The 26,271-nt window shown below is 34.1% G+C and overlaps 1 protein-coding gene across 2 annotated transcripts in view; it reads left to right on the top strand.

Moving 5' to 3' along the window:
• The window catches only part of LOC149787616 (KRR1 small subunit processome component homolog), a 64,243-nt gene that overhangs the window by 15,215 nt on the left and 22,757 nt on the right, over window positions 1–26,271 (top strand). For both annotated transcript variants that reach the window (XM_089973792.1, XM_089973793.1), the window contains exons 4-6: window positions 3,509–3,634; window positions 7,199–7,282; window positions 11,231–11,287. In XM_089973792.1, coding sequence (XP_089829918.1) covers window positions 3,509–3,634; window positions 7,199–7,282; window positions 11,231–11,287 — 267 coding nt within the window. The remainder of the gene's footprint in view (window positions 1–3,508; window positions 3,635–7,198; window positions 7,283–11,230; window positions 11,288–26,271) is intronic.

Here is a 26,271-nt window from a genome sequence, read left to right as displayed (position 1 = left end):
ATTAAAACCTAATGATGTACATTGGTGGTGTGACTGCAGTGGCAGTATTTACGGTAGGTGACCAGTAAATTACGCAAAGGAATAAACAAGAAGGGACTCGGCAGATACCGTTTATGTTGCCATGGTGGCAAATGTGTGACTCAGTTGTACTGGTGAAATATGCCTTGAAACCATGGATTGACTGGCCTAAGGTGGTGCAGTAAAAATAGTTCCCTGCGTTAGAGGGTAGTTGTATAGTTTCTATTGCGTGAACTGCTGATGGTATGGAAAGTTGATGAAGAGAAACCATGCAGATATGCGGTTCATAGATATTTGGCAAGTTTTGAGGTCTGTGGTCGTGAATTAATTAGCAAAAAATTTATGTATAGAATAGACATTTTGCGCTTTCTAATTTACAACTAAAGTTGTATAGAAGTCTTTGGAAATTTGGGGTAAACTTATTACTTCTAGTGGAATCGCGCCAGGGTTTGACACTGCTTGGTCAAGCAAATACCCTTGGCTTGTAACAATACCATTTGGCTGGATTTGAGCATTTATGGCAGGAAACTCGCCTTATAGGCAATGACTATTCACTTTTTGACAGAATATAGTAATATCTTTGTTGCATAATACGCGTATTAATCTTCTCTCTCTCTCTCTCTGTCTCTGGCATGTGCAGATGTAATGTTAAAAATAAGAATGACTGTTTGTGTTACCCATATTGTGTATTTCTTGGAGACTGTATTTTTCAAGTAACTTTGGTTGAATAAAGCGATGATGCATACAGCATTATTTCTGTTTTAATCTGTAAAGTGTTTTATCTCAACCTCAACACAAAGAATATTGATGGACTAAAACATCGATAACAACAACAACAACTTTCCTATGTTAACTGAATTGAAACCTTCTAAATAGCTTTAAAGTATATATTGCAGAAGTGAAGAACAGAGCCACGTAAAGGTATTTTGTATCACTGATTGGAAGTTTTAAACAGTTCTTTTCCGCGTTGCCTTCTGTATAAAACATACTGAAAAAAGACTAAATAAGTAAGAATATTACAGTCTAATGCAGCTCTAAATAAATGTTCTGTTAAGTTATAAATACAAGTTGGTCCAGTAGAACATCCTGAGCATTTTGGCTATTTTTAAAAACCTCTTTAAATTTGGGAAAGCAGTATAGATTGACGCATTGTTTTTACATGTTGTGTGTTGTTTTAATAAGACTTCATTTACAACAGAACTATTGATACAGTGATAATTCATGATATGTTCAGCAGTCATCTGTCATGTTTACCCCGACCCAGAGTAGACCAGTTGAAACATGTATAATCAAAGTAATTCTGACAAGCCATTGTTTGATGTTAAACATTGCCGAAGGCTAGCACTAATCCATTACGTAAGATTGCCATAGCTAGAAGTGGAGAGCCGGACCTCGGAGTTGCGAAGCCAATTATCACCTGGGTGTGGAAATGTTTGTCCAAGATCAAAAGAAGTTGCCTGAAGAAGTGGGAGTGTCTTAACTTCTTTTCCCTGCAGACAGACAGACAGGTTGAACTGGCCGCTAAGACGATTGGACAGGGTCACAGCGCCACCCAATCAGAATCGAGATAGGGGAGAGACCTTGATTTGGGTAGAATGATATAGTTCGCTGAGAGAAATTACCCAGAGGAGAGGTTAGCGTAACTCCGAATAGCCATTCGTTATTGGCGGGAAAATCTTAGAGCAGGAAATTCTAAGTAGAGAGCTTCAAATAAGGAAGCTTTGAGGGACAGACCAGTAACAGTTTGGTCCCGTAGTCTCAGATAGAGAAACGGAAGAAAGGAGAGAAGTCAGGAGAAGGAAGTCTGGGAACAAAATTGGAGGAGGAGATAGTAGAGAGGGAAACGGAGACGAAGGAGGAGTTAGAGAAATGGACAGAAGGAAGGAATTAGCGGGAAAGAAAGAGATGAGTAGATGCAAGGACAGGGGAAAATCGAACTCACACTGTAAATCACGGGATGAATTAGGCTGTCACTTGGTCGAGGGAAAGACGAGTGATTGGAAGTTATCGTTTTAATTTATCAAATTTATTAAATTGTTATTGGTTGAATTTTATCTTCGTGTTCTCTATAATTTAACCATCGGCATTGCTGACTGGGGGCTCAGAGCTGTAAATCTGCCTCGTCACTAATTTAGCTTTCTAACCTCACGAGCCAGGGTGGAACTTCTATCATAATTTAATTAAATTATATTTGAAGAACCCCACCCCAATGCGTGCAAACGTCACATCATCAAATCACCAACTGAAGCAAGTATATACATTTAAAAGAATATTTAATGCATTCAACAGTTTATGATTGTTTGCATGTTTAGTCGCATGTCTGTAATTAAATGTTTCATTTTGAGACTGATCATCTTGATGATAAATGTTTGACCTCTTTATAATATATTTATCTTTCTATATATTTACTGAAGTTCTGTGCGTGTAACTTCCAAATTCGGTTAGTGATAATTCAATCTCACTTGAACAGGATTTTTCACTTGATTCACATCTGTTCTCTCCTGTTTGAATACTAAGTAGGCAGATGATGAAATAGGGGCAGATATAGCACATTTAATAATCAGAAAATAAATTTTGCATATCAAGGATTTCTTTTCGGTATTTTTATGTATGTAAAATCTCACCTCAAACAGGACATTTTAACTTTACAGATGGGTTGGTTAATTAGAAATTTCGGTACAGCTGTACAATGAATTCATGCATATTTCTAATAACATTTTGATGTAATTCTTTCATATATGTCGTAGATTTAGTTGCCTTTATTTGATGTGTATAGTATGACTGTATCGTGAGTTTCCCAACACTTTGTCTCACATTGCATGAAATATGAATAAAATATACCAAGGACTGTTATATGCACCAGCTTATCTTGTAGTTTAGCTGAGTAGTTGGTATCTGATGCTTGGATTTAAAGTGAGATAATACATTTTTGCAACGTGTAATTTGATAGCGGATATCTCTCTGCAAATTTTCCATCGGGCAATTGAGGACATGGGCATGTGAATCGCCAGCTTTGGAAGAAAGATACATTCCAAAATCATGAACAAGTACCAATCATGTAAATGGGGACCTTCCAAAAAATCATGATTTAATATTATTCTAGGCTAAAATAGTTGGGAGAAGCAAGATTTTACCATTTTAATGTTGGAGGTGTGTCCTTGGTACGTTGATGTGTAATATCATGAATGTCCTCGGTTTATACCAAATACAAACACACACACACACAAAAACTACTGGCATCAGCAGTTGAATACATTGCTAAAAGTTTGAATTTTCATTAAATGAGTGTTGCCTTATCTCTGTATTTTCAAGAATGAAAAGGAGGTTTACGTGTGTTAAATTGTAAAACTAAAAAGTGTTTTTACATTCTTTCTCCAATAACTGTATTATTGCAATGTCAGAAGTATCGTAAGCACGATAATTTAAAATCTCAATTTGAGGAGAAATTTTGAGAAATATATTTTTATTTTCTATACATCAATTATCACAGGCAGTGAGAATCCTGGAAGATGATGTTGCCTGTGATATCATCAAAATTGGAGCTCTGGTCAGAAACAAGGAACGATTTGTCAAAAGACGACAAAGATTGATTGGACCTAATGGGTCAACACTAAAGGTAAATGCCTGTTGCAATGCCTCCTCTTTTGTACCAGCACTAAAGGAAGAATAACTGTGAAGGATTCATTTGCTTTTCATGTTCACTGAAAGCAGGTGTTATTTTAGAATTATTGTATAGCTGCATTTTAGTTCTCTCGTTTTTTGAAAACTCACTTTTTTGTATTTCTTTATTTCATGCTGTTTGGACTGAAATTTATATAAGATGCAACAATTAAGGGGAAGTTCATAAAACTTTTACTTTTATTTTGTTTAAGCTAGAGTTTCATACAGTTATCTGCAATAAACAGGGTTCCCCCACTTCCAGGAAATTGGGAGAAAATGTTCAAGAAAGAATAGGTTTGTTCCGGACCAGAAAAAGCTGTTAATTTTGCAAATATTGATCAAAGGTGGAAAAAAAACAGGAATTTTCATCCACCACTGGTTGACAGAATAATACATAGCTGTGTCATAACTGAACTGATCACGAGTTAAATTTATTCATTTCTTTGCAGAATTTTCTAAACATTGCAGAACTTTTTAAGTAATTTGAGATGTAGCTGATGTATGGATCATTTGGATGCTTGCCCTTAAATGTTTGTTTAATCAATCCAAGTGCTCAGATGAACAGATTGGTCGAGTAGACTGGTTACCTTTTTGTCTGTTCCTTATCAGCATTATTCTCTTGTATAGTAGGTATAAAAATATAGGAGGTATAAAAAAATTTAACATTATACTGTGACAAGACGTCTATGATGTTTGATCTAATTAAATGTTAGAGAAAAATAATAAAGCTTATCTTCCTCAGTAACACATTTTATATGTAAAGTCAAGGAAATATATTATGATAATCTTCTCTCATTATTTGGTAATTCACACTGGGAACACACTGTTAACAAGTATTATCAATGGTGACCTTTGACATCCCTAAATCACCAAACTCCAGTATCAGACTTTGATAAATATATAGAACTCTGCTGTCTGTTGGGGCAGTATCAGACCTTGATAAATATGTAGAACTCCACTGTCTGTTGGGCAGTATCAGACCTTGATAAATATGTAGAACTGTACTGTCTGTTGTGGCAGTATCAGACCTTGATAAATATGTAGAACTGTACTGTCTGTTGGGCAGTATCAGACCTTGATAAATATGTAGAACTCCACTGTCTGTTGGGCAGTATCAGACCTTGATAAATATGTAGAACTGTACTGTCTGTTGTGGCAGTATCAGACCTTGATAAATATGTAGAACTCCACTGTCTGTTGGGCAGTATCAGACCTTGATAAATATGTAGAACTCCACTGTCTGTTGGGCAGTATCAGACCTTGATAAATATGTAGAACTGTACTGTCTGTTGTGGCAGTATCAGGCCTTGATAAATATGTAGAACTGTACTGTCTGTTGGGGCAGTATCAGACCTTGATAAATATGTAGAACTGTACTGTCTGTTGGGCAGTATCAGGCCTTGATAAATATGTAGAACTGTACTGTCTGTTGGGGCAGTATCAGATCTTGATAAATATGTAGAACTCTTCTGTCTGTTGGGGCAGTATCAGACCTTGATAAATATGTAGAACTGTACCGTCTGTTGGGGCAGTATCAGACCTTGATGTAGAACTCTACTGTTCTGGGTGTCCTGGCAGTTTTCAATGCAGAATCCCCTGTTCTGGGTGTCCTAACATTGACTGCATGAAAGATGCAGTCATAGATTGATTACATTGAAAGTAGAGGATATAGCACAAACTAGACAAAAGCAGTCCAAAGAAACTACTTGTCCTCTTTTCCTGACCACATAAAAAGTGGCTGTGCTAAGGGAAATTTACTACTTGTAGGATGAGTAGATGTTTACTTGTCCCAAGGCTGAGTAGATATTTACTACTTACTTATCTCTGGACTGAGTAGATGATTACTACTTGTCCCAGGGCTGAGTAGATGTTTACTACTTGTCCCTGGGATGAGTAGGTATTTACTACTTGCTTGTCCCTGGGCAGAGTAGATGTTTACTACTTGTCACTGGACTGAGTAGATGCTTACTACTTACTTGTCCCTAGCCTGAGTAGATGTTTACTACTTTCTTTTCCCTGGGCTGAATATATGTTTACTACTTGCCCTTGGTCTAAGTTGATGTTTACTACTTGTCCCTGTGCAGAGTACATATTTACTACTTGTCTCTGGGCGAAGTAGATATTTACTACTTGTCACTGGGCTGAATAGATGTTTACTACTTATCCCTGGGCTGAGTAGATATTTACTACTTGTCCCAGGACAGAGTAGATGTTTACTGCTTGTCTCTGGGCTGTGTAGATATTTACTGTTTACTTGTCTCTGGGCTGAGTAGATGTTTACTGCTAACTTGTCCCTGGGCTAAGTAGATATTTACCACTTGTCCCTGGGCTGAATAGATGTTTATTACTTACTTATCCCTGAACTAAGTAGATATTTACTACTTACTTATCCCTTGACAGATTAGATCTTACACGTGCATATTTTTTAAAGGCTAAATATGTTTTCATTTCTGTTCAGTTAGGTTCATAAGTGGACCTTGAAAAGATCAATTACATCCAGAAAAAATCCTACAGAAGACATGGAAATATTTGTTTCAAAAAGTGTTAGAACTTTGAATAAATCTAACTAAAATAGTGAAATCAAGAAGTTGGACTTATCACATAATGGTCCTACAAAAATGTTATGTTATAATATGTTTAGAAATTGATGGTCATGTGTGCATGTATAATGGCATCATGGATTTATGACGTCATGATTCTATGAAATTTGTACATGTAAAATGTCAGACTGGATTGATATGTTCATGTATGATGTCTGTGAATTATCACATGATGGTCCAGTATACAAGTATAATGTCATGGATTTGTCTTATAATAGTCCTATGTACAAGTACAGTGTCATAATGGATTTATCTTATAATAGTCCTATGTACATTTATAATGTCATAATGGATTTATCTTATAATAGTCCTATGTACATTTATAATGTCATAATGGATTTCTCTTATAATAGTCCTATGTACATGTATAATGTCTTAGTATAATCTTGTAACTCTCAGTGGCATGACAACTATTGGATAGCATTAAGTATCATCATGAAACTAATGTCGCTGCAGTCTTTTATTAACTAGAGTCTTTCACACCTGCTGATTTTATAAACAACATGTCTGTCACTTCCACTTTTTTCATGTTGTGACCATTTTTAAATTATGTATTACCGTAAAAATATGTGAGTAATAATTTTTAAAAAATTCAGTTTTGTTGACCACTTAAAAAGTCTTATTATGTTTGAAAGGAAGAGGAAGAAGATTCAAGTTTTTTTTATCTTTGCTCTGATTTCTTTTGTTATATTCAATTATGCAATTTGATTTTTTAAACTAAATACAGCTTGAAATTTGGTATTGATATAGCTATACCAGAATCCAGTACTGTCTGTAATAGCCTTGAGATAGCAAATTTATGAAACTTGTTGAATAACATTGCAAGCAGCTGTCTGTTCATGCTATAAATTTTGTATGTCATGAATTCTTAAGATCCTGTCATAATTTATGTCTTATAAGCACATTGAATTCATCCACAGGCAATAGAGCTTTTGACCAGTTGTTATGTCCTTGTTCAGGGAAACACCGTATCAGCTATTGGGCCTTATAAAGGACTCAGTGATGTAAGTACAGTATCTTAAATATACCTGTTATTTTATGGGTTTTTTGTTTTCAGGCTATCAAAGAAAATTTGATTTAATGGCAGTAGTGCATACCTGTCACTGTTATATTGCATTTTCTTCAAGGATGCAAGTCTCCTTGTCCACGCTCATAATTCCTTCCACCCATTTGGATGAAAACTTTTGGAAAACATAAAACAAAAGGAACACAGTCCATTTTGACTCGTGTATCGTTGGTCCAGTCAAATACACCCATTTTTTCTGATACTATTTGCAATAAGATGTGCATTTCATCACTCTGCAGGCCAACAAACTGGAAAATTCAGCAAGGCAGTAATGACAGGCAATATATTATTGCTGATAAAATGTAATTTGGGGTTGGGGGGTAAAACTAGTTTCAGTTATATAATACTCAACACACTATTATAGATGTTCCCCCTCCCACCACAAGCAAAGAGGAGGTATTTTCCCCAAGGAACTTTGACATAGGAGTCAAATGGACTGTTTCTTTTGTTCTATGTTTTTTACAACTTTCTATCCTAATGCGAGGAAGGTATTTATGAGCTTGGGCAAGGGGATTCAATAATTCACGATAATTTCTAAGGTGATAGTTTGTACAGACTCGGTCAACAGCTCTTCCCCAGTATAATGTGGTTCACTGTAATGCAGTGTCAGATATAACACAATAGTGCAATGGACCCCATTTTCAAAATTATAAAAATTACTTGATTGGACATTACCAAAACGTGTTTCTACAGTCACAGTTAAACTCTGACTACCCAGTATTGCATACCTGAAATTTCCCTGATCTCTAATAATTGTCATCAGTCCAAGTTAACTATTGTATTTGGCTACTAAAGTACCCAGGACTGTCAAATTTGCCTTTAGTACTGAAATCAACCCAGCAGATCATGGACTTAATCTCCGTCAACATAGGTTGAGCACAAAACATCTTAACATCAATCAGTGTTTTCTTTTTACACATGGATAACAACAAAAAAGATATGGGGCATGTCTTTTGTCCTTGTTGCTGCTTTCCGTAATCAATTGTAGTGCAGACCAGAGTAGAATTGTGCTCATTTGTTTATTATATTTACAGATAAAGTCCATTGAAACAAGTAAGTGTATTTACAAGTGAATTAAGACCTTTAATCTTGCAATGGAGACATCCCGGAAAAGGAGAGCTTATTTTGTCTATAGGTTTATTATTTTAAGGGAATCATGGAGGAGGATGTTTAAGAGCTTAAAACTGTGCTACAGGGACATTTTAACTCATCTGACGAAGTTCAGAACTAGATCAAAATTTATGATGAGTGCATCCATGTTGAATGCAAAACTGATGCTGACATCATCCCTTAGGTGCCAAAAAAGAAAACTTACATCCTGATCAACAGGAAGTAGGATGTACTATGGACAGTGATGAGGAGGACTCTCTGTAAATTCCACATGTACTATGGACAGTGATGAGGAGGACTCTCTGTAAATTCCACATGTACTATGGACAGTGATGAGGAGGACTCTCTGTAAATTCCACATGTACTATGGACAGTGATGAGGAGGACTCACTGTAAATTCCACATGTACTATGGATAGTGATGAGGAGGACCCGCTGTAAATTCCACATGTACTATGGACTGTGATGAGAAGGACCCACTGTAAATTCCACATGTACTATGGACAGTGATGAGAAGGACCCGCTGTAAATTCCACATGTACTATGGACAGTGATGAGAAGGACTCTCTGTAAATTCCACATGTACTATGGACTGTGATGAGAAGGACCCGCTGTAAATTCCACATGTACTATGGACAGTGATGAGGAGGACCCGCTGTAAATTCCACATGTACTATGGACAGTGATGAGAAGGACCCGCTGTAAATTCCACATGTACTATGGACAGTGATGAGAAGGACTCTCTGTAAATTCCACATGTACTATGGACAGTGATGAGAAGGACCCGCTGTAAATTCCACATGTACTATGGACAGTGATGAGAAGGACTCTCTGTAAATTCCACATGTACTATGGACAGTGATGAGAAGGACCCGCTGTAAATTCCACATGTACTATGGACAGTGATGAGAAGGACTCTCTGTAAATTCCACATGTACTATGGACAGTGATGAGAAGGACCCGCTGTAAATTCCACATGTACTATGGACAGTGATGAGAAGGACCCGCTGTAAATTCCACATGTACTATGGACAGTGATGAGAAGGACCCGCTGTAAATTCCACATGTACTATGGACAGTGATGAGGAGGACCCGCTGTGAATTCCACATGTACTATGGACAGTGATGAGGAGGACTCGCTGTAAATATCACATGCTGTTCCAAAGCCATATTTGTATATGAGAGAGGACTGATGAAGTTAGAAAGCCAGGACATTGAGTCAAAAATATTATCCAGCTGAGAAATACCTTAGATTTTGCTTTTAAAACAAGAGACAAGAACGATCAGGTCTCAAACAACATAAAATCACAAAATACTTCCAATAGTGTTTCTTTGTACCTGAGTATTGTTTGTGTTTGATTACTTAAACCATAAGTTGAATCGAATTGCCCTAAAATTGCATAATACAAGAGAGTGCTTTTAAATCAGTTTGGTGCTTTCTGGGAATTCAGCCTTTCATACAACACAACTATGCAATGATATATGTGGTCTTTCTGTTGCAAATGTGGACTTGATTGTACATGTATATTATATGGTTTATCTGTAATACTTTAAGGATTTATATTGTGTTGAAGACAGTTATCATGATACTCATTTTGATACATCATGGCTCCTGATATGAAATTCTAAAGATAACTCAGAATGTTGATACATAAAGTTACAATTTTTGTTAGTTGTAGTACACATTGTAAATTAAGCTTTTATCAGCAAAGGCCATGTCAGCTTGTGGTATGGTCCTGTAGTGAGCTTTTTTCAAAACAATTTTCCTGACATGGATGCTGCTAATGTTTGTACAGATGATTCCTTTCTGACATCACATGTAGCTGCTACTACTAAAAAAGAACAAACTGTGAAGGACTTATCAAAAACTGCTGAGTAGAATTTCACCAAATTAGACAGGAGGCCTTTCAGATTTTATCAAATTGTGCCCATCCACCATCAAATATGGCTCCTTTACTAAAATTGAAAACCTTTAAATTACCTCAAAAAAGCCACTGAACAGACTTTCACCAAATTTGATTGAAAGCAGCTTCATATGAAAGCCTTTCAAATATTTGCAAATGATGACAACCCGCCATTCGATTTAGCCACCATTGCTAAAATAAACTTACTGCGTGAAATGATTTCAAAGTTTTTACAAGTGATGCTGATTCACCATCTGTTATGAAAAGTTAAAAAAATGTGTCTAGAAAATAAAAACATGCTTGACAGTTTCTTCAGTTAAAGAGCATTGAGCAGAATCTCAGTGCTCGGTAGAATTTCACCAAATTTCTCAGAAGTCTTGCTCGCTTAAAGGCACTCAAATTTCACCAAATTTGTCAGATAGCTTGCTCACATGAAGGCCTTTCAAATTTATACAAATGATGCTGATCTACTATCAATTATGACATTGTTACTAGCAAAAGAAAAATATTTAAACTAACTTTATTATAAAATATGTTGGAGAATCTGACTAACTTTGACAAGATCATTCTGTCATAAAGGCCTTTCATTATATGACAAACGATGCTGATGTTCCATCAGATATTGATGCAAATACAAGAAAAAACCTTTAAATAAATTTTTTTTTAGCATTTGCCATCAACAGGTATCTGAATAAATTTCAACAGAAAGCATCCCACTGACAGATTTTTGAGCCAATTGCATTTGCTTTTTGCATATTGGACAGAGGTTATTCAGGTGAGAGATCTCAGACCCACTTGGTTATCTTGTCTTTATCATTAACTTGTTGCTCCTCTCCAAGGTCACTTACATGAAATTTTCTACCTTTTTTTCAGGTTAGAAAAATAGTTGAAGATACCATGAAAAACATTCATCCGATCTACAACATCAAGGTATGAGGAAAGTTTTAGGCTAAAATTTTGTAATTCTTTGTTACACAACTTTAAAATTAAAATATTTTCCAAGCTACATTTCACAGCAGTTCATCTCCCACCTTGCAAGTGATAAGTGAGGCATAGATGTAACTTTTTCGGTGGTGATGACAATGGCTTAATCAAGAATGTCAAGACCCTGTTCAAGTCTATGAAAATCATATCTCTTCTGCTACGAAAAGTTTGATTCTGTATTAATATATGCCTGAACTTTATGGCCATATACTTTTAGGATTCCTGTTACTGCTAAATAAAAATGTATATTTTACTACCAGGTAATTGCTTTTTTACACAAAAAAAGGTGATGGAGTACTTTGTGAACACCATGGAATAAAAAAAACTAACACTTTGCAACTAAGTCTTATCAGGATATTAACCATACCTTTATAAATGTGTCAAGCATCATGGCAACTAAGACTAATTGACCATACATTTATAAATGTGTCAAATATTGTAGCAACTAAGACTAATTAACCATACCTTTCTAAATGTGTCAGACAAAGTAGCAACTAGGACTAATTAACCATACCTTTCTAAATGTGTCAAACATCATAACGACTAAGACCAATTAACCATACCTTTATATATGTGTCAAACATCATAGCAATGGAGACTAATTAACCAAGCCTTTATAAATGTGTCAAACATCGTAGCAACTAAGACTAATTGACCATACCTTTGGTGGCGCTCTACAGTTTTGTATTTTGCGTAGGGTTAGGATTTTAAAGATAAAGAATTTCCCCGGCTTTCCTCACTGGTTATACTGGCTATTTAAAAAAGACCTTGTATATCCTGGGTATAATTCAAAGAACCTTTAATTCCCTTTATTTTGGTGTATGATGGGCGTACTATGGGTTATAGAGTACACAGCTTGGCCTTACTTCAGATGTGCACCTTTCAAAAAAGTGCTAGCTCTACTTGCTCATTTTCACTTCCTGAACTTAGAGGTAAATTGTATATAAAGGAGCTGATAACATTTTTTACATTTTATATATTTGGTAATTCATTCATTGCACTTTCAGAAGCTGGTATTGTCTAGTCTGGCAAAATTCATTTTCCCTATTTTAATAGCTGCTATGTATAGTGTACTTTAGACTAATTCAGGCTGATTTTTTAACACAAGGGAGCAGACATTTTAGTTAGCAGTGTGCTTAAATCATATAATATTTCCAAAAGTACTGTAACCAAAGAAATATCCACATTACATTAATGTAGCATAGAGGTATGCCAACATTCTCTCCATTGTGCATGTTTTAAATGCGAACTACTTCACCTTACATATGTCACTCTCTCAAAAGTACATATTAACTGGTGAGCACCCCCTTTATACATGTGTCAAACATCATAGCAACTACGACTAATTAACCATACCTTTCTAAATGTGTCAAACATCTTAATGACTAAGACTAGTTAACCGTACCTTTATAAATGTGTCAAACATCTTAGTGACTAAGACTAGTTAACCGTACCTTTATAAATGTGTCAAACATCTTAGTGACTAAGACTGATTACCCATACTTTTGGTGGTGCTCTACAGTTTTGTATTTTGCATAGGGTTAGGATTTGAAAGAAAAAGAATTTCCCCGGCTTTCCTCACTGGTTATACTGGCTATTTAAAAAAGACCTTGTATATCTTAGGTATAATTCAAAGAACCTTTAATTGCCTTTATTTTGGTGTATGATTGCTGTGTGTAGTGTGGGTTATAGAGTATACAGCTTGGCCTTACTCAGATGTGCACCTTTCAAAAAAGTGCTAGCTCCACTTGGTCATTTTCACTTCCTGAACTTCAGAGGTAAATTGTATTAAAAAAAAGAGCCGATAAGTTTTTTTTTACATTTTATATATTTCTTAATTCATTCATTGCACTTTCAGAAGCTGGTATTGTCTAGTCTGGCAAAATTCATTTTCCCTATTTTAATAGCTGCTATGGATAGTGTACTTTAGACTAATTCAGGCTGATTTTTTAGCACAAGGGAGCAGTCATTTTAGTTAGCAGTATATTTAAATCATGTACAATTTCCAAAAGTATAATATCCAAAGAAATATCATCCACATTACATTAATGTAGCATAGAGGTATGCCAACATTCTCTCCATTGTGCATGTTTTAAATGCAAACAACTTCACCTTACAGACCTCACTCTCTTAAAAGTACATAATAACTGGTGAGTGCCCCCTTTATAAATATGTCAAACATCTTGGTGACTAAGACTAGTTAACCGTACCTTTATAAATGTGTCAAACATCTTAGTGACTAAGACTAGTTAACCATTCCTTTATAAATGTGTCAAACATCCTAGTGACTAGTTAACTATATCTTTGGGGGTGCTCACCAGTTATTATGTACTTTTGAGAGAGTGACATATGTAAGGTGAAATTGTTTGTGTTTGAAACATGCACAGTAGAGAGAATGTTGGCATACCACTATGCTTTTGATGTAATGTGGCTAACATTTCTTTGGATGTTGTACTTATGGAAGATGCACATGATCTAAGCACACTGCTAACTAAAATGACTGCTCCCATGTGTTAAAAAAAATCACCCTAAATTAGTCAAAATTACACTATTCTAGTCACCTATTAAAATTGGGAAAATTAATTTTGCCCAACTAGACAATACCAGCTTCGAAAGTACAGTGGATGAATTACCAAATATATAAAATGTTTAAAAAGTTATTTGCTCGTTTTGTTTTTTACAATTTACCTCTGAAGTCCTAGAAGTGAAATGACCAAAGGGAGCTAGCAGATTTTTGAAAGGTGCACATCTGGAGTAAGGTTATGCTGTATACTCTATAACCCATATTACGCCCATCAATCACACACCAAAATAAAGGGAGTTAAATGTTCTTTTAACAATACCTAAGATATACAAGGTCTTTTTTAAATAGCCAGTATAACTAGTGAGGAAACCCACGGAAAATCTTTTTCTTTAAAATTCTAACCTTATACAAAATATGAAACTGTAGAGCGCCAACTTTATAAATGTGTCAAACATCATAGCAACTAAGACTAGTTAACTATACCTTTATAAATGTGTCAGATATCTTAGTGACTAAGACTAATTAACCATACCTTTATAAATGTGTAAGATATCTTAGTGACTAAGACTAATTAACTATACCTTTATAAATGTGTCAAACATCATAGCGACTAAGACTAGTTAACTATACCTTTATAAATGTGTCAAACATCATAGCAACTAAGACTAGTTAACTATACCTTTATAAATGTGTCAAACATCATAGTGACTAAGACTAGTTAACTATACCTTTATAAATGTGTCAAACATCATAGCGACTAAGACTAGTTAACTATACCTTTATAAATGTGTCAAACATCATAGCAACTAAGACTAGTTAACTATACCTTTATAAATGTGTCAAACATCATAGCGACTAAAACTAATTAACTATACCTTTATAAATGTGTCAAACATCATAGCGACTAAGACTAGTTAACTATACCTTTATAAATGTGTCAAACATCATAGCGACTAAGACTAATTAACTATACCTTTATAAATGTGTCAAACATCATAGCAACTAAGACTAGTTAACTGTACCTTTATAAATGTGTCAAACATCATAGCGACTAAGACTAATTAACTATACCTTTATAAATGTGTCAAACATCATAGCGACTAAGACTAATTAACCATACCTTTAGGTGGCGCTCACCAGATAATATGTACTTTTGAGAGAGTGACGTATGTAAGGTGAAGTAGTTCGCATTTAAAACATGCACAGTGGAGAGAATGTTTGCATACCTCTATGCTACATTAATGTAATGTGGATGATATTTCTTTTGGATATTGTACTTTTGGAAATTTTACATGATTTAAGCACACTGCTAACTAAAATGTCTGCTCCCTTGTGTTAAAAAATCAGTCTGAATTAGTCTAAAGTACACTATACATAGCAGCTATTAAAATAGGGAAAATGAATTTTGCCAGACTAGACAATACCAGCTTCTGAAAGTGCAATGAATGAATTACCAAATATATAAAATGTAAAAAAAGTTATCGGCTCTTTTTTATACAATTGACCTCTGAAGTTCAGGAAGTGAAAATGACCAAGTAGAGCTAGCACTTTTTTGAAAGGTGCACATTTGAAGTAGTTGTTGTTGTTGTGGGGTTTAACGCCATTTTTCAGCACGATAGGCTATACATGGCGGCCAGTATTAATGGTGGAGGAAGAACCCGGAAAACCCCGGAAAGAACCACCGACCCACGAGAAGCTACTGGCAAGCTTTCTCACATGCCCACATTGGCTGAATCTTAGGACTCGAACCGCCGCAGACAGAGGTGAGATGGCAGTGATCCGTAACGAAGAGCGCTTTAGACCACTCGGCCACTCGGGGCCCCACATTTGAAGTAAGGCCAAGCTGTATACTCTATAACCCATAGTACACCCATCAATCATACACCAAAATAAAGGGAATTAAAGGTTCTTTGCATTATACCTAAGATATACAAGGTCTTTTTTAAATAGCCAGTATAACCAGTGAGGAAAGCCGGGGACATTCTTTTTCTTTAAAATCCTAACCCTATGCAAAATGCGAAACTGTATAGCGCCACCTTAAAGAAAATAAAAAAATGTTTGCAATTATTTTTTTTTTATTTTCATATAATTATGTATGATGTTCTGAATAAAATGCTACATTCATATTGCATTTAAGCATGAAAATAAGCTAATTATGATCATTTTTCTCTTGCTTACATAATTTGCCATGAGGTATGTTTGTGTGAGTAGTGACCTTAATTATGGGGAAATTAGAAGACTTAGAATATAGGAATAGAGTCAACTTAAATTTAAAACTGTTGCAATAAGTGACAGAAATATATGGTGAAAATGTTTCTTTTCATTTATTTGCAATGAAATAAAAAAATAAATGATGAGAAAGTGAATTCTCTTCTTCCATATTAAACAATAGGCAAATATTTTACACTTTGACCTTTGACCTTTATGAAGCTGATGAGTTACCTCCCTTTTCTAATTGTAAAATTCATTGTTGATATCTCAGAAATAATTCTGGCTAGTTTCATGTTCCTGTCATTCAGCATAACATTGGCTGCTATGTTTACAAAATGTAATGTGCATTCTTAAAATAGCTCACTTTTATGATGGGGGGGGGTAGGCTGGACTTGTTAGAGACTCTGACACTCATAAATACTGTTCTGTGGGGAAAAAGGCAGGAGAATTATTCATAAGGATTGTTTTGATGCTTGCGACTTAAAAGTTTCAGCCATATAAACATAATTAAATCATAAAAAATTAATACCTACATCTTCTTTATGGTGGCGCTCACCAGATAATATGTACTTTTGAGAGAGTGACGTATGTAAGGTGAAGTAGTTCGCATTTAAAACATGCACAGTGGAGAGAATGTTTGCATACCTCTATGCTACATTAATGCAATGTGGATGATATTTCTTCTGGATATTGTACTTTTGGAAATTTTACATGATTTAAGCACACTGCTAACTAAAATGACTGCTCCGTTGTGTTAAAAAATCAGTCTGAATTAGTCTAAAGTACACTATACATAGCAGCTATTAAAATAGGGCAAACGAATTTTGCCAGACTAGACAATACCAGCTTCTGAAAGTGCAATGAATGAATTACCAAATATATAAAATGTAAAAAAAGTTATCGGCTCTTTTTTATACAATTGACCTCTGAAGTTCAGGAAGTGAAAATGACCAAGTAGAGCTAGCACTTTTTTGAAAGGTGCACATTTGAAGTAAGGCCAAGCTGTATACTCTATAACCCATAGTACACCCATCAATCATACACCAAAATAAAGGGAATTAAAGGTTCTTTGCATTATACCTAAGATATACAAGGTCTTTTTTAAATAGCCAGTATAACCAGTGAGGAAAGCCGGGGACATTCTTTTTCTTTAAAATCCTAACCCTATGCAAAATGCGAAACTGTATAGCGCCACCTTATAAATGTGTCAAACATCATAGCGACTAAGACTAATTAACTATACCTTTATAAATGTGTCAAACATCATAGCAACTAAGACTAGTTAACTATACCTTTGGTGGCGCTATACAGTTTCGCATTTTGCATAGGGTTAGGAATTTAAAGAAAAAGAATGTCCCCGGCTTTCCTCACTGGTTATACTGGCTATTTAAAAAAGACCTTGTATATCTTAGGTATAATGCAAAGAACCTTAAATTCCCTTTATTTTGGTGTATGATTGATGGGTGTACTATGGGTTATAGAGTATACAGCTTGGCCTTACTTCAAATGTGCACCTTTCAAAAAAGTGCTAGCTCTACTTGGTCATTTTCACTTCCTGAACTTCAGAGGTCATTTGTATAAAAAAGAGCCGATAACTTTTTTTACATTTTATATATTTGGTAATTCATTCATTGCACTTTCAGAAGCTGGTATTGTCTAGTCTGGCAAAATTCATTTTCCCTATTTTAATAGCTGCTATGTATAGTGTACTTTAGATTAATTCAGACTGATTTTTTAACACAAGGGAGCAGTCATTTTAGTTAGCAGTGTGCTTAAATCATGTAAAATTTCCAAAAGTACAATATCCAAAAGAAATATCATCCACATTACATTAATGTAGCATAGAGGTATGCAAACATTCTCTCCACTGTGCATGTTTTAAATGCGAACTACTTCACCTTACATACGTCACTCTCTCAAAAGTACATATTATCTGGTGAGCGCCACCATAAAGAAGATGTAGGTATTATTTTTTATGATTTAATTATGTTTATATGGCTGAAACATTTAAGTCGCAAGCATCAAAACAATCCTTATGAATAATTCTCCTGCTTTTTTCCCCACAGAACAGTATTTATGAGTGTCAGAGTCTCTAACAAGTCCAGCCTCCCCACCCCCCATGATAAAAGTGAGCTATTTTAAGAATGCACATTGCATTTTGTAAACATAGCAACCAGTGTTATGCTGAATGATAGGAACATGAAACTAGCCAGAATTATTTCTGAGATATCAACAATGAATTTTACAATTAGAAAAGGGAGGTAACTCATCAGCTTCATAAAGGTCAAAGGTCAAAGTGTAAAATATTTGCCTATTGTTTAATATGGAAGAAGAGAATTCACTTTCTCATCATTTATTTTTTTATTTCATTGCAAATAAATGAAAAGAAACATTTTCACCATATATTTCTGTCACTTATTGCAACAGTTTTAAATTTAAGTTGACTCTATTCCTATATTCTAAGTCTTCTAATTTCCCCATAATTAAGGTCACTACTCACACAAACATACCTCATGGCAAATTATGTAAGCAAGAGAAAAATGATCATAATTAGCTTATTTTCATGCTTAAATGCAATATGAATGTACCATTTTATTCAGAACATCATACATAATTATATGAAAATAAAAAAAAATAATTGCAAACATTTTTTTATTTTCTTTAAGGTGGCGCTATACAGTTTTGCATTTTGCATAGGGTTAGGAATTTAAAGAAAAAGAATGTCCCTGGCTTTCCTCACTGGTTATACTGGCTATTTAAAAAAGACCTTGTATATCTTAGGTATAATGCAAAGAACCTTTAATTCCCTTTATTTTGGTGTATGATTGATGGGTGTACTATGGGTTATAGAGTATACAGCTTGGCCTTACTTCAAATGTGCACCTTTCAAAAAAGTGCTAGCTCTACTTGGTCATTTTCACTTCCTGAACTTCAGAGGTCATTTGTATAAAAAAGAGCCGATAACTTTTTTTACATTTTATATATTTGGTAATTCATTCATTGCACTTTCAGAAGCTGGTATTGTCTAGTCTGGCAAAATTCATTTTCCCTATTTTAATAGCTGCTATGTATAGTGTACTTTAGACTAATTCAGGCTGATTTTTTAACAAAAGGGAGCAGTCATTTTAGTTAGCAGTGTGCTTAAATCATGTAAAATTTCCAAAAGTACAATATCCAAAAGAAATATCATCCACATTACATTAATGTAGCATAGAGGTATGCAAACATTCTCTCCACTGTGCATGTTTTAAATGCGAACTACTTCACCTTACATACGTCACTCTCTCAAAAGTACATATTATCTGGTGAGCGCCACCTCTATAAATGTGTCAAACATCATAGCGACTAAGACTAATTAACTATACCTTTATAAATGTGTCAAACATCATAGCGACTAAGACTAGTTAACTATACCTTTATAAATGTGTCAAACATCATAGCAACTAAGACTAGTTAACTATACCTTTATAAATGTGTCAAACATCATAGCGACTAAGACTAATTAACTATACCTTTATAAATGTGTCAAACATCATAGCAACTAAGACTAGTTAACTATACCTTTATAAATGTGTCAAACATCATAGCGACTAAGACTAATTAACTATACCTTTATAAATGTGTCAAACATCATAGCGACTAAGACTAGTTAACTATACCTTTATAAATGTGTCAAACATCATAGCGACTAAGACTAATTAACTAAACCTTTATAAATGTGTCAAACATCATAGCGACTAAGACTAGTTAACTATACCTTTATAAATGTGTCAAATATCATAGCGACTAAGACTAATTAACTATACCTTTATAAATGTGTCAAACATCATAGCGACTAAGACTAATTAACCATACCTTTATAAATGTGTCAAACATCATAGCGACTAAGACTAGTTAACTATACCTTTATAAATGTGTCAAACATCTTAGTGGCTGGAGACTAGTTAACTATACCTTTATAAATGTGTCAAACATCATAGCAACTAAGACTAATTAACTATACCTTTATAAATGTGTCAAACATCACAGCGACTAAGACTAATTAACCATACCTTTATAAATGTGTCAAACATCATAGTGACTAAGACTAATTAACTATACCTTTATAAATGTGTCAAACATCACAGCGACTAAGACTAATTAACCATACCTTTATAAATGTGTCAAACATCATAGTGACTAAGACTAGTTAACTATACCTTTATAAATGTGTCAAACATCTTAGTGGCTGAAGACTAGTTAACTATACCTTTATAAATGTGTCAAACATCATAGCGACTAAGACTAATTAACCATACCTTTATAAATGTGTCAAACATCATAGCGACTAAGACTAATTAACTATACCTTTATAAATGTGTCAAACATCACAGCGACTAAGACTAATTAACCATACCTTTATAAATGTGTCAAACATCATAGTGACTAAGACTAGTTAACTATACCTTTATAAATGTGTCAAATATCTTAGTGGCTGAAGACTAGTTAACTATACCTTTATAAATGTGTCAAACATCATAGCGACTAAGACTAGTTAACTATACCTTTATAAATGTGTCAAACATCATAGCGACTAAGACTAATTAACTATACCTTTATAAATGTGTCAAACATCATAGCGACTAAGACTAGTTAACTATACCTTTATAAATGTGTCAAACATCATAGCGACTAAGACTAATTAACTATACCTTTATAAATGTGTCAAACATCATAGCGACTAAGACTAGTTAACTATACCTTTATAAATGTGTCAAACATCATAGCGACTAAGACTAGTTAACTATACCTTTATAAATGTGTCAAACATCATAGCGACTAAGACTAGTTAACTATACCTTTATAAATGTGTCAAACATCATAGCGACTAAGACTAATTAACTATACCTTTATAAATGTGTCAAACATCATAGCGACTAAGACTAGTTAACTATACCTTTATAAATGTGTCAAACATCATAGCGACTAAGACTAATTAACTATACCTTTATAAATGTGTCAAACATCATAGCGACTAAGACTAGTTAACTATACCTTTATAAATGTGTCAAACATCATAGCGACTAAGACTAATTAACTATACCTTTATAAATGTGTCAAACATCATAGCAACTAAGACTAGTTAACTATACCTTTATAAATGTGTCAAACATCATAGCGATTAAGACTAATTAACTATACCTTTATAAATGTGTCAAACATCTTAGTGGCTGAAGACTAGTTAACTATACCTTTATAAATGTGTCAAACATCTTAGTGACTAAGACTAATTAACCAAGCCTTTATAAATGTGTCAAACATCATAGCAACTAAGACTAGTTAACTATACCTTTATGAATGTGTCAAACATCATAGCGATTAAGACTAATTAACCATACCTTTATAAATGTGTCAAACATCATAGTGACTAAGACTAGTTAACTATACATTTATAAATGTGTCAAACATCTTAGTGGCTGAAGACTAGTTAACTATACCTTTATAAATGTGTCAAACATCTTAGTGGCTGAAGACTAGTTAACTATACCTTTATAAATGTGTCAAACATCATAGCGACTAAGACTAGTTAACTATACCTTTATAAATGTGTCAAACATCATAGCAACTAAGACTAGTTAACTATACCTTTATAAATGTGTCAAACATCTTAGTGGCTGAAGACTAGTTAACTATACCTTTATAAATGTGTCAAACATCATAGCGACTAAGACTAGTTAACTATACCTTTATAAATGTGTCAAACATCATAGCGACTAAGACTAGTTAACTATACCTTTATAAATGTGTCAAACATCATAGCAACTAAGACTAGTGAACTATACCTTTATAAATGTGTCAAACATCATAGCGACTAAGACTAATTAACTATACCTTTATAAATGTGTCAAACATCATAGCGACTAAGACTAGTTAACTATACCTTTATAAATGTGTCAAACATCATAGCGACTAAGACTAGTTAACTATACCTTTATAAATGTGTCAAACATCATAGCGACTAAGACTAATTAACTATACCTTTATAAATGTGTCAAACATCTTTATGGCTGAAGACTAGTTAACTATACTTTTATAAATGTGTCAAACATCATAATGACTAAGACTAGTTAACTATACCTTTATAAATGTGTCAAACATCTTAGTGGCTGAAGACTAGTTAACTATACCTTTATAAATGTGTCAAACATCATAGCGACTAAGACTAGTTAACTATACCTTTATAAATGTGTCAAACATCATAGCGACTAAGACTAGTTAACTATACCTTTATAAATGTGTCAAACATCATAGCGACTAAGACTAGTTAACTATACCTTTATAAATGTGTCAAACATCATAGCGACTAAGACTAGTTAACTATACCTTTATAAATGTGTCAAACATCTTAGTGGCTGAAGACTAGTTAACTATACCTTTATAAATGTGTCAGATATCTTCGTGACTAAGACTAATTAACCAAGCCTTTATAAATGTGTCAAACATCATAGCGACTAAGACTAATTAACTATACCTTTATAAATGTGTCAAACATCATAGCGACTAAGACTAGTTAACTATACCTTTATAAATGTGTCAAACATCATAGCGACTAAGACTAGTTAACTATACCTTTATAAATGTGTCAAACATCATAGCGACTAAGACTAATTAACTATACCTTTATAAATGTGTCAAACATCTTAGTGGCTGAAGACTAGTTAACTATACCTTTATAAATGTGTCAAACATCATAATGACTAAGACTAGTTAACTATACCTTTATAAATGTGTCAAACATCTTAGTGGCTGAAGACTAGTTAACTGAACCTTTATAAATGTGTCAAACATCATAGCGACTAAGACTAGTTAACTATACCTTTATAAATGTGTCAAACATCATAGCGACTAAGACTAGTTAACTATACCTTTATAAATGTGTCAAACATCATAGCGACTAAGACTAGTTAACTATACCTTTATAAATGTGTCAAACATCATAGCGACTAAGACTAGTTAACTATACCTTTATAAATGTGTCAAACATCTTAGTGGCTGAAGACTAGTTAACTATACCTTTATAAATGTGTTAGATATCTTAGTGACTAAGACTAATTAACCAAGCCTTTATAAATGTGTCAAACATCATAGCGACTAAGACTAATTAACCATACCTTTATAATAAATGTGTCAAACATCATAGCGACTAAGACTAGTTAACTATACCTTTATAAATGTGTCAAACATCTTAGTGGCTGAAGACTAGTTAATAATAATAATGTCTTCATTTATAGAAGGTAACTAAATTCAGTACAACTGATTTCCCTTTCAGCCCTGTACAAAATTATAAAAGCAGAATATTCTCACACACATTGTATTTCTTTCACTCTCTCTCTGTCTCTGTCAGAATAAGTATTACAAGAAAAACACAAGCATTGACATTACTAAAATATATTGGGGAAGAAAAAAGGTATAACAACATATATAAATTATTTTATCTTGAAATGCAATAATATATGCCTTTTTCTTGTAAATACCCACAGTAAACAACATTGATAGACACCTCACATTGCAGGTGGGTGCAGCAATATATGCCTTTTTGCTTGTAAATACCCACAGTAAACAACATTGATGGACACTTCACATCGCAGTGGGTGCAGCAATATATGCCTTTTTGCTTGTAAATACCCACAGTAAACAACATTATTGGACACTTCACATTGCAGTGGGTGCAGCAATATATGCCTTTTTGGTTGTAAATACCCACAGTAAACAACATTGATGGACACTTCACATTGCAGTGGGTGCAGCAATATACGCCTTTTTGCTTGTAAATACCCACAGTAAACAACATTGATGGACACTTCACATCGCAGTGGGTGCAGCAATATATGCCTTTTTGCTTGTAAATACCCACAGTAAACAACATTATTGGACACTTCACATTGCAGTGGGTGCAGCAATATATGCCTTTTTGGTTGTAAATACCCACAGTAAACAACATTGATGGACACTTCACATTGCAGTGGGTGCAGCAGTATATGCCTTTTTGGTTGAAAATACCCACAGTAAACAACATTGTTGGACACTTCACATTGCAGGTGGGTGCAGCAATATATGCCTTTTTGGTTGTAAATACCCACAGTAAACAACATTATTGGACACTTCACATTGCAGGATGGTGCAGCAATATATGCCTTTTTGCTTGTAAATACCCACAGTAAACAAAATTAATGGACACTTTACATTGCAGTGGGTAGTATTTAACTTGCCTGTAATATTTTAAAATTTAAAAAATTGTATATACATGTAATGTGTAATGAAATGGATTAACACGGTAAAACCATATATGCATTTCTGAATGAGAATATGGGCATAGAAACTGAAAAATATTTGAATTCACATTATTTTTGTTTACTACAAACATCTCAAGTTTCCAGTACTACCCCTTTATTATAATTTTTTTGTATGTCATGCTTATACAATGACCCCTACTCTACATGAGAACAATTTTCAGTAAGAAAAGGTTGGTTTATGAGTGAGTATAGATTGTAAGTAATCTGTAACTATTTATAAAAGTTTGTGATTGATATTGTAGATCACAAGGGAATAATGAACATGTTTTAAGCAGTTTTGAAAGAGAAGAATGTATATTGGTCTCTAATTATTCATATCATCTTTTGCGTTGGTGTGATTTTGTCTGCTTAACACATCTTTGGGTACAGTGCTGTTGCTGGATTAGTGCCTTTCATAAGTCTTGGCCTGATTTGATCCAATCCTGTTGACTTTTTAACATCCAGATATGGCAGAAATCATAGTAATTTTTCTTTCCTACTTCTGGTAGGATATATTCAGTATTGATCAGAATTTTCTTTGCACAAAAACATTTTAGTTCTTTAAAATCTGAATTGATGCTTGTCTTTTTATTTTGGTTGCATATTTGCAGTAATCATTTTGAACATTTTAGTCATTTCATCATGATTATTTATAGATTTATTCTGAGGTTCTGACACTCAGATCTATTTTTTTGCTTGTCGACTTTCAGGTCAATAAAATCTTTGAGGTACTTGTAACCCTAGTTGGCTCATTAAGTATCCAAGTTACATCAGAAATATCTGTGAAATCAATCACTTGATGAAAATGGTGCCCACATATCCAGTATGGCTTCCACAATGAACATATTGAAAATCTTGTCACTGGTTCTCCTAAATGGAAACTCAAAAATGTCAAAGAAGGTTCAACACAAAGCAATTAAAGGAAGAAATGTTCTTTTCTTAAATTGCTGGAAATTCTTTTCAAACAGTTGGGCATATCTCCATTTGAGAAACTATTGCTGTCAGAGTTATTGCCCTTTGTGGCCTGCAGCTGAATGCAGTGTAAGACAGAATCTTGTGAATATAACTTGTCTGAAGATTTTATTAATGAATTGCTATGAAATGGTCTTCATTTAAGGGTGCACTTATTTTTTATTTCTTCTTTGATTGATATAAGAGTTATCTGCCCCTTTGACATACAGCTGGATACAGTGTGTGACAGAATTTTGTGAATGCATGTAAATGTTTCCTTGTAAGTGTTAGTGATTTGCAGTGAAACCTAATGTATAATAATGGCCATCGTCAAAAGATATACGTGTTGACCAGTCATTGTACTCGCACCTTCTTTGTAAGAGTTAGTCCTTTTTTCACTATATATGTATCTCAATGATGGGGTAGTGGTGGAATGTGGGAAATGCAGAAGTATATTTATCTTATGTTCCCTAATTAATGCCCCTACTCTAATTAATGCCCTTCGCCCCATTATGTTAAGAACATAAAATTGAAATGATGCAGTGTAAAACCTGTGCTTTTCGATACTCATCTGCTTCAGATCCATGATTACAACAAATTGCTGCAGCAGTCTCAATTTATCACACTGTTACAGTGTATATATCAATGTATATGTTACTAAAGTCACAGGCACACATGTAATGTTAAACATGACACAATAGCTTTGAGGCAAGTTCAAATACTGACTGGTCCTACTTCAACCAGCTGCTGATTGGGAAAATGTGTTGATCAATTGGTCATTTTAACTGTACTTATATTTACATTGACTGAATTCAGTGGCAGTAGGACCCACATATGTACATGTCTTCAATGAAAGAGTACATAAAAAAGACAGCTTTAGCTTTCATTATTGTGGTCTAGCCTTTGTTACTGTGCTCTAATTACCCCCATCC

The sequence above is a fragment of the Sinohyriopsis cumingii genome, chromosome 11, assembly GCF_028554795.1.
Source record: "Sinohyriopsis cumingii isolate HCF-2022 chromosome 11, ASM2855479v2, whole genome shotgun sequence".
Lineage (NCBI taxonomy): Eukaryota > Metazoa > Mollusca > Bivalvia > Unionida > Unionidae > Sinohyriopsis > Sinohyriopsis cumingii.
Note: the sequence above shows the minus strand (reverse complement) of the source record. Positions and strands in the feature narration are given on the sequence as shown.